General features: G+C 45.0%; 2 protein-coding genes across 8 annotated transcripts; one reads left to right on the top strand and one right to left on the bottom strand.

The window, feature by feature from the left end:
* Positions 1-827: 827 nt before the first annotated feature.
* Positions 828-2,881, bottom strand: LOC121997069 (pentatricopeptide repeat-containing protein At4g02750-like). 7 transcript variants are annotated; one of them, XM_042551292.1, is made up of 3 exons: positions 2,239-2,881; positions 2,030-2,130; positions 828-1,953 (listed from the first exon to the last, which is right to left on the bottom strand). In XM_042551292.1, exon 3 carries the CDS (start codon positions 1,860-1,862, stop codon positions 1,191-1,193), a length of 672 nt encoding a protein of 223 aa, XP_042407226.1. In that variant the 5' UTR covers positions 1,863-1,953; positions 2,030-2,130; positions 2,239-2,881; the 3' UTR covers positions 828-1,190. The 7 variants fall into 7 exon arrangements, with proteins under 7 accessions (XP_042407226.1, XP_042407227.1, XP_042407228.1 ...); XM_042551293.1 differs by having other exon boundaries at positions 2,030-2,120; XM_042551294.1 differs by having other exon boundaries at positions 828-1,120; positions 1,218-2,881.
* A 1,471-nt stretch (positions 2,882-4,352) lies between these two features.
* Positions 4,353-5,616, top strand: LOC121995076. Its single transcript, XM_042548913.1, has 2 exons — positions 4,353-4,517; positions 4,822-5,616. The coding sequence occupies exons 1-2, from the start codon at positions 4,353-4,355 to the stop codon at positions 5,614-5,616; spliced, it is 960 nt and encodes a 319-aa protein (XP_042404847.1).
* The last annotated feature ends 4,267 nt before the right edge of the window (positions 5,617-9,883 follow it).

Here is a 9,883-nt window from a genome sequence, read left to right as displayed (position 1 = left end):
ACATTGACATTACTGTTCCAATGTCACTGACACAATAATATTCTTCAGCATTATATTAGAGTTCTCAGCTTATGAAAATCTTAATGCAAGTAAGATGTTAAAATTCTTAAGCATGCAGTAGTTAATTAAATTGTACATCCATTTACTATCTAATAATTAAAAGATTTAATAAAATGATCAACTAAATTGAAAATAAAATTCAAATTATTATATATATATATATATATATATATATATATATATATATATATATATATATATATATATACACACACACAAGCCATTCAATTTTCAAAGCTATAAGTCGTCTAAACTCCACAGTTGCAGATGAACTTATGACTTTAAAATTGATGAAAATTAACTCGTTTACAAAGACATTTTTAGAGAATTTTGACCAAAGTGTCCACATCTAGGAAAAAAAAAAATCACATTGGTAGTTATTTGGGAAAAAGTTAATCCTAATGACCTGTGTTGGATTGGAAGCATGCACTAAAAAAAAAAAAAAAGTTGATAGACAACGCTTTAAAAGCGTTATCTATGTGCCTGAAAAAGCGTTATTAAAAGTACCGTTGTTAAAAGTCTGCTCAACGACAACACTTTAAAAGCGTTGTCGTTTGTAGCAATGACAACACTTTTACAATGTTTTAAAAGCGTTATTGTTTTTTTTTTCAAAAACAACATTATTACAATGCTTTAAAAGCGTTGTTGTTTTTTGCAAAAAATAATACTTTTACAACGTTTTAAAAACGTTGTCTTTTTAAAATAAACAAAAATCTATTTACAAAATTATTATTTTTATATTTAAAAAACGATTATTTTTCTTTTACCACAATAGTAAATTCGAATGTTTACAAAAACTATAATATTTACAAAAAAAATTCTATTTACACAATCACATCCTACATAAGATTATGAACTCCTCTACCCAACAACAAAGCTCCCAAGTTAGTATATGCGATAACTAAGGCCCTTAGAGCATCCTTACAAGGCTTAATTACAGACTTTTGCATTCTTTCAAACACGTTGACAGCTTCCAAGAACTCACCATTCTGAATAAGGCCCCACATCATGATGCTCCATATGGTGTTGCACTTCACTTGGCATTCATCATGCAACATGACTGCTGATTTCAATTCACCACATTTAGTATAGAAATCGACGAGAGTGGCACGTAGAACTGAGTCAATCTGTCAAGTTTTGATGGCATTGCAATGTACCTCTCTTCCACCAGGGAGATGCTCACACTTGGCGAATGCAGAGATGGGCAAAGTTAGAGTCTCATTGCTAGGAGTCACCTCTAGTCTCATCTTCCTATAGCACTTGACTACTCTGGAAACATCCCCTATGAAAGAGTAGGATGATAGGAGGATATTCCAAGAGGCAATGCTCCTGTTTTGAATGATGACAAACTTCATGACCTCTTCGAAGCAAGCCAATCTACTGAACATGCTCAAAATTGAATTTTGAAGCAACTCATGACTTTGGAGGCCTGCCTTGTTCGCAAATGCTTGTAGTTGGCACCCTGCGACCTTGTCTTCGGAACCATAACATGCTCGAAGCAAGACCGCCATTGTGACTTGATTCACCTCAAGACCCTCCGCTCGCATTTGGCAGAACAAGTGGAAGGCCTCGGGAGAGTCTCCCGCGCTAACATAGCTAGATAACAAGGACGTCCAAGTTACCACATCCCTAAGAGGCATTTCTTCGAACAGCCGGCGGGCCAAGGGGACTCGACCATTCCTAGCGTACACCTCCATCATGGTGTTGCATAAATAGACATCAGCTGCGAGGCCAATCCTGCGAGGCCAGTTGAGGAGGGGAAGCGTGTAATGGTTGAGGTTGGCGTCGCCTTGATGGCGCATGGCGGAGAAGAGGGAGGAAGCGGTGCGAAAGTCGCCGACATCGAAAGCGTTGATTACAAGCGCGTGTTATCCTATCTTCAACAATCACAGCCTACATAAGATAATTTCACGTTAAAAAACGAGCAACTACCAACAATCCTTTAGAAATCGCACAGAACATATTTAACCATTCAGGGCGATCTGATCATCTTTAGCGCTCAACTTCCAAACGAAAGCAAGAGCGAGATTGAGGGGAAAATGTCAAAAAAATTCAAACATCTGCGAAAAACTACAACACCAAATCAGAGTTTAGATCTTTCCTCAAGTTATAGATCAATAATTCAATCACTGCGATCATCCCCTCTCCTTGAACGACGATATTTGTTAAAAGTGTTACCTGGGTAGCCAACTTAGCATCTCCAAAGAGGACGACCTCTCCGCCAAATCAGAGGCAGAGGTCATCGAAGAGGCTGAAGACCTCGTTGCTGGGCTGGTGGATGGAGGAGACAATGGTCTTGTTGTTGTCCACCACGATGTGCTTCAGCGTCTCCACCACGAAGAAGGCGGCCGCGTTGTCGAGCCCGGTGGTGGGCTCGTCGAGGAAGAGGAGTCACGGCCGCATCAGGATCTCCAGCGCGATGCTCAGTCTCTTCTTCTCCCCGCCGTTGATCCCCCTCATGTGCTAGTTCCCGATCAACCGGTCTGCGCACTCCTGCAGCTCCATCTCAAGGATCGTCACCTCCACCACCTTCACCACTGCTGCCATCTCTGCCTCCCTCTTGCCTGCAGTCGGAAGTCGCAGGTGGGCCAAGTAGGTGATGGTTTCCCTCACGGTGAGTGCCCCTAGGAACACGTTCTCTTGCCTATATGCCTAGGAAAGGAAATGTCGCTTGGCTTCATTTGGCAAAGAGGAGTTAGGAGGAGAGGTTCATGGAAGAGTTCGCCGGAGAGGGTGTGAGATGAGGTTTGTGTGAGAGGGGTTCTGGAGGAGATCGAAGACGCGTGAGAGGGATTTGGGGGTATTCGGAGATAAGTGGGTGCCGAGTGAAGTCTAGGGTTTTCAACTTCTTATCCAACGGTTCATATCATTCTAAATCTAGATTAGAACTTGACAATAGACAATGCTTTTTAAAAATTATTGTCATAAACATTAAAAAATTACTAATAGACAACACTTTTCAAAAAGCGTTGTCTTTGACCTACAAAAATCAGTAATAGACAACAGTTTTTAAAAAAACGTTGTCTATTAGTAAAAAAAATATAGAGATAGACAACACTTTTCACTAAAAGCGTTGTAAAAAAAAAAGACAACGTTTTTTTAAAAAAACGTTGTCTTTCAAGTGTTGTTAAATCCCAATTATCTTGTAGTGACGCATTGGGACCACATGCATGGAAATAATAAAAAAAGAATGCCTCGTTGTTAAATTATAAATGATCGGTGATACCGTGCATGATAGTTAGAGATCAAGAAGACGTAATAATTAGAAGTTAAAAAAAATATGACAATAAAAAATCAATAAAATGTGGCAGTCAGAAGTTAAAGGGATGTGATAGTGAGAAGTTAAGGAGATGTGACAGTCAATATACAGACTGGGACCACTCGGGGCCATTCGGCATATAAAGCCCAAGCAGAGTCTACGGGTCGAAAAACTAGGTCTGCGGCAGGAGGCGTGATTAGGATCAAGCCCGACCTGACTTTCCTGATTGAGTGTTCTCAAACTAGCCTACGCAAGCAAACTTGGCATTCTCGGTCAAGGTCTGAATCGTAAAGGCCGACAGGGAGGAACTCTGGCCGCACCCTTTCATCCATCCAGTCTGTTCATCAGCACTTAGAGGACTGACCCGAGCTGTTCCGATGGCACCCGGGCGGGATATAAGGCGCTACGCGACAATAGGTCAGGGAATCGTAACTGCCTATTAGAGAATATCTGCTGCATGTTAGGGAATATTCCAGCGGTTGGGGTCATCTGCAAGTGGAACCTTCCTCCCAACTATAAGAGAAGGCCATGTGCCCCCCATCGCTGGACAAGTTTTGACACCTGACACCCTTTGACAGGGGTTAGTCTCCAGAAGGTACGCACTGTTATATAAAAGGGGTGCCCTCTCCCTTGCGCAGGTACGCTTACTCGCACACTTGCCTACTTTTCTTTTTTCCTTCGTTCACTGTTCTTCTGGGGAAAAAGTATCTAACTTGAGCGTCGGAGAGTCTGCTCCGGGGACTTTTTCCCTAGTTCTTGGTCTCTAACGTTCTGTGTGCTTGTCTGAGCGAGTGTAGAGTTCTAGTATCGTCGGCGCAGGCCCAACAGTTCTTCGGGGCCACATGGGGGTCCGTTCTCTGAAGCCCATGCGACCGTAACATCAAAGTCTCCTCCCTGTCAACGTTAGTGACACTTCATCCGACCTTCGTCTGACTCGGACTCCGAACAAGATCAATTTAGCGTCGTCTATGGGAAGCTTCTTCACCTGTTCTGGAGCGTAAAGCTGGAGGACACCAGCATAATCAACGTAACTATGACAACAAAAGAATACGAACTGTACAAGGAAGCCAAGAGGCGGGCAGCCTCCGAGAAGCAGACCATCGCTTCTCGACCATATAAGATGCAGGCAATTTCTAAGGAGTCGACCCACGCTTCTGACAGAGGGTCCAAAAGAAAACAGCTCGAGGAGTTTCCCTTGGTCTTCTATCGAGAACTGGGCCTCGATTACCATAACAAGAGCCCAGGCGGCTATAATAAGAAAGAGCAATCATAGGCTTATGAGGCGGAAAGCTCCCCGCCCCAGGGATTCTAAGAAGGGTAAAGCTATAGTCCTCAGAGAAGAGCTCAAAATGGACCCTGAGGAGTAAGTGCCCTTCTCTATAAGGGTGCTCGGGGAAAAGTTACCCAAGGGTTACAAACCTCCTGCTATCGGAGAATATGATGGTAGTCAGGACCTGGAGGATCATCTCCGTAAGTTTAGGAATGCTGCCCTGTTGCATTAGTATAGTGATGTCATCAAGTGCCGAGTGTTCCTTAATACTTTATCCGGCTCGGCACAAAAATGGTTTGATGGATTGCCGAATGGGTCCATCACTTGTTTCCATGATTTCAAGATAGTCTTCCTGTGCCACTTCGCCAGTAGCAGGAAGTACCAAAAGACGGATCATTGTCTCTTCACGCTCAAGCAAGGGCCAGCTGAGTCCTTGCGAAGTTATATCAAGCGTTTCAACCAGGTGGCTCAGGACGTTTCATCAGTTACCTCCAAAATATTGATGAGCGTCTTCTCTCATGGACTAGTAGAGGGGGAGTTCTTCCAGGACCTCATTCGGGATCCCGTAAAGAACTTCGACGAGATGCTGGGGAAGACCGCCAGCTATATCAATGTGGAAGAGGCTCAGGTTGCTCGACGAAAAGCAGACAAAGTGTCTACTTCCACCAAAAAACTAGAAAAGAAGCCACCACAGCCGCCAGCCGAGCCTCTTCCGTGTGCTCGGGACGCCCGACCACCCTTTGGTCCCGGTCTAGATACTCGACCGATTCCGCATGTGGCAGCTGTTCAATCCCCAAGGCCTGGGTCGTGGGGACCGCGCTACTGCACTTACCATTGCTCTCATACCCATGCCAGCAGTAACTGCTTTCAGTTTGCCCGAGACTTTAGGCGTGCTGTTGAGCTGGGCCTACCTCCGCTAGAAATCGTGCCCAGGACTCAACAAAGGATACTGGCCAGCCAACAGGTCACGGCCGGGGCAGGTCAACCCGGCAGGCCTCAGCTTGATCTTGCTAGACAAGGGAATTAGCAGCCCGATAGCGACCAGGAGCCTGGGGAAGCCAGGGAGGCAGAAAACCGGGACAATACGGTCATCCGGGAGATCAGCATGATCTCTGGAGGGCCCACAGACAGGGATTCCGCCAGGGCGTGAAAATCTCATGAGCGTCGTCTGGATGTACATGCTGTGGGATGCAATCGAGAGCAAGCGGCTGGGCCTATAATTAGTTTCGGGCCACACGATCTAGAGGGGCTAGAGCTTCCTTATGATGATGCTCTCATAATTAAGACTGTCATAGCCAACAGTTGCGTGGCCAGAGTTTTCATAGATACTGGGAGCTCCGTCAACGTGCTTTTCAAAGTGCATTTGAGAGCATGCAGATCGATGCCAGCGAGCTTCAACCTGTGGCCACTTCATTGTACGACTTCACCGGTAATGAAGTACGCCCCATGGGCCAAATCAAGCCAACCACATCTTTAGGTACTGAACCTCTGGTGCGGACAAGGAGGAGCACCTTCATCGTCGTGGATTCACCATCCTCCTACAACGTCATCCTAGGAAGACCGGTGTTACATGAGTTTCGGGTAGCAGTCTCCACTTTCCACCAAAAGATCAAGTTTCCAGTAGGAGACTAGGTCGGGGAAGTAAGAGGGGAGCAGTTGGTCTCTCACAAATGCTACATAGACATGGTGAAGGTAGAGGTTCACAAAGCCTAGAGAACTTAGGATGGGAGGATTCACGTCATCCAAGATGAGCCTTTGCCTATAGCAGAGGAGCCCCTCCCCTGGGAAGAGGTTCAATTGTATCCTGAGCGCCCTGAAAGTCTCACTCGCATATCTAGCAATTTGCCCATGGAGGTCAAGATGGACTTGGTCCAATGTTTGACTCGCAATAGGGACATTTTTGCTTGGTTTCCTAAAGAGCTACTTGGAGTCAAGCCCGAGGTGGCCGAGCATAAGTTACATCTTCTGCCTGACGCTCGACCGATTAAGCAGAAGAAGTGAAATTTCTCGGCCGAGCAGAATAAGATTATCCGAGCTGAGGTGGATTAGCTTAGAAAAGCAGGTCACGTTAGAGAGATACAGTTCCCATCCTGACTCTCTAATGTGGTCTTTGTCTCTAAGCCTAATAATAAGTGGAGGGTCTGCATCGACTTACGCGACCTCAACTGTGCTAGCCCTAAGGACTATTATCTGTTGCCCAAGATCGATCAAATGGTGGACTCAACTTTGGGGTGTGAAAGGATTTGCATGCTGGACGCCTACCAAGGTTATCATCAGATCCCTCTGGCACAAGAAGATCAAGAAAAAGTCAGTTTTATCACAGCCGATGACACCTTCTGTTATACTGTCATGCCCTTTGGGCTGAGAAATGTAGGAGCAACCTATCAAAGAATGATGGATAAGATATTCAGAGAGCAAATAGGTCGTAATGTGGAGGTTTATATAGACGACATACTCTTCCAGTCCACTCTAGCAGTTAATCTGATTGCTGATGTTGAAGAGACCTACAACACATTGCGGTAATATGGATTGAAGCTGAATCCGTTGAAGTGCCTATTCGGGGCTCGAGGAGGAAAGTTTTTGGGATATCTCGTTACTAAGCGAGGAATTGAGGCCAACCTTGAGAAAGTGCGTGCACTTCGAGACATGAAGACCCCTCAAAACCTGAAGGAAGCCCAGAAGCTAGTAGGCAGGATAATGACGCTGTCCAGATTTATATCCCGATCGGCAGATCGAGCCTTGCCCTTCTTCAAAGTTCTCAGAAGGGCGGCCAAGTTTCAGTGGGATGAAGAATGCAATCAGACCTTTGAAGAACTAAAAGAGCACTTGGAGACCCTACCCTCTTTGTTCAAACCTATGGTGGGGGAGCCACTTTGGGTGTATTTGTCAGCCACCCCTGAGGTTGTGGGGGTGGTGTTGGTCAAGGAGAAAGATGGTGTACAACGACCGGTGTACTTCTTCAGTCATTTATTGAAAGGGGCCGAGTCTCGGTACATGACCCTGAAAAAGTTAGTCTACGGATTGGTACTCACGGCACACCGCTTAAGACCTTATTTCTTAGCACATCCTGTTACAGTCCTGACCAATAGCACAATGGGTAAAGTTCTCACCAACGTGGAAGTAGCAGACCAGCTCATCAAATGGGCAACTGAGGAGAGTATGACATACAATATCAACCCCAAGCGGCGTTTAAAGCTCAGGCCCTGGCTCATTTTCTGACGGAAATTCATCAGACAGATTTTGAAGAAACTTGAAAGGTTTATGTGGATGGATCATCCACCCAACAGAGAAGCGGGGTAGTGATCCTTTTTATATCCCCCAAGAAGACATCTTGCAATTAGTCGTCTGATTGAATTTTAGAGCCACTAATAATGAGGTAGAATATGAGGCTTTATTGGCAGGTCTGCAAGCAGCTCGGCATGTAGGGGCAGCTCGGGTCATTGTATATTCAGATTCTCAGCTGGTAGCTCAGCAGGTGGCAGACAACTTCGAGGTCACTAGTAATAAGTTACAAGTATACCGAGAGGCCTATGAGAAAATGAAGGAGGACTTTAAGGAGGCCACAGTCACTAAGATTCCCCGGGCGAAAAATCAAAAGGCCGACGAATTGGCCAAAATGGCTAGCTCTTTGACTACTTGGGTGTTGTACAGGTCGGTAGCTCAGATCTTCTTAATAGCTCAAATAGACTTGCAGAACAACATTGAATAGGCAATCGACTGGAGGGCTATGATGATCAGTTATCTGCAGCGGGGTGTCCTATCAGGTGATCCAGAAGAAGCCAGCCTAGTGTCCTCGATCCCCAGGACTTCCTACTAGTGTTCTTAACCTCCAAGACTTCCTGCTCAATATTCTCAATCAACCAAGATTCCTGTCTAGTGTCCTCTGTTGGACCCCGTGGTTGATTTGGTGTGATCAATCAAGTTAAGTTAGGTCCTATTTTTTTTGATCCCTGTGTCTAAGTGTGCAGGAGCTTAGGAGTACAGGAAGTCGAGCGGAAGATGCAACCAACGAGAAGGATGGCATGGGAAGGGAGCCGATGGGCTGGTACATCCGAGGGATGAGATGTTGCGGAAGAGTATATTGGTGGATGAGAAGAACGTACGTAATGTTTGAGGGATGAGAAGCTAGAGCGGAAGCCTACTCGAGGAGAAGGCCGGAAATTGAATTCGGATGAGCCCTATTTTGGTTAGCCGCAATCACCTAGGCGACCGGAGTAGCAGAAGAGCGAAAGAAGCTGATTAAGACTACTAGAGGCACTCTCAACAAGGGTTGAAGGAGCCTCCAAGGTGCGTCGGTGCCTCCAAGGCGCGCCAGCGCCTCCGCCACCTTCAGGCGGAAGGCGCCCTCCAGAAGCATGGAGGGCGCCCTCTATAAGCATGATAGGCGCCCTCCATGAGTATGGAAGGCGCCTTCAGCATTGCGCCTCATTGGGGGCGCCCTCCAAGCCCTTTAGAGGTGCCCTCAAGCTACGGATAAGATTTTCCATGGGCTATTGTTACTCTCCGCAAGTGTACGGAAATATCGCAAGTAATATAAAAGATTATCGTATCCACAGGGACTGGAATAAGCACTAGAAATGTCTCAATGCGAATTAGCTAAACAACTATCCAATCGTTTCAAAAGCAAAGTAAAGGTAAACAAATCTAATCTTAAAGATCAACAAACAAGAGTCTAGTGTTTTGGGTTATGATAAAGGAAGATTCTAGGAGTTTCGGTTTCTTTGTAAGATTTCTTGAATGTAAATGGTTCACCAATTCTTATCCCTCAATTGCCAAACATGTAGAAAGTTGCCGGTTCCCTCTTGCAATAGTCAACCGGCTAAGGACTGAGAAATGTATCTAAATAGAATTAATTAGACATAAACATATGTTGTCCTTACACAGAAGTGCACCTATTACTATGCCTTCCTGGGATATCAACGTAGAAGCCCACGACTCATTAATCTATCAAGATACAAGAAGCTAATCATAAAATCCATCCTACTCTCTTGAATATCCCTATTTCCTCTTCAAGATTATCTCTCAAACGTCCTTACACGGGCTTGCACCTGTCACGTGGATCCCTCGGATGATCGAGTGAGAGTTTATCTTTACAAAGTCCATAAGAAATCCAAACAATCAATCAAGAATGAGAATTAAGCACAAATCACCATCAATCATTCAAGATCTAATTGATACAAGCAAGATAATGTCATTGAAACAAGAAAATGGCAAATCCATAAGAGATTACATCAATCCATCATACAAATACTCCCTTAATCCTAGAATACAAGATCTACTCCATGAATCGAGGA

This window comes from Zingiber officinale, chromosome 6A (assembly GCF_018446385.1).
Source record: "Zingiber officinale cultivar Zhangliang chromosome 6A, Zo_v1.1, whole genome shotgun sequence".
NCBI classification, from domain to species: domain Eukaryota; kingdom Viridiplantae; phylum Streptophyta; class Magnoliopsida; order Zingiberales; family Zingiberaceae; genus Zingiber; species Zingiber officinale.
The sequence above is the reverse complement of the archived record's forward strand: the minus strand, read 5'-3'. Positions and strand labels throughout refer to the sequence as shown.

Coding starts and splice junctions, on each gene's coding strand:
- LOC121997069 (XM_042551294.1), bottom strand. CDS start 1,862: ATGCGCCATCAAGGCGACGCCAACCTCAACCATTACACGCTTCCCCTC. Junction 1,121..1,217: donor ATCTCCCTGGTGGAAGAGAG/GTACATTGCAAT, acceptor TGAAATCAGCAG/TCATGTTGCATGATGAATGC.
- LOC121995076 (XM_042548913.1), top strand. CDS start 4,353: ATGACAACAAAAGAATACGAACTGTACAAGGAAGCCAAGAGGCGGGCA. Junction 4,518..4,821: donor AGCTCGAGGAGTTTCCCTTG/GTCTTCTATCGA, acceptor CTGTTGCATTAG/TATAGTGATGTCATCAAGTG.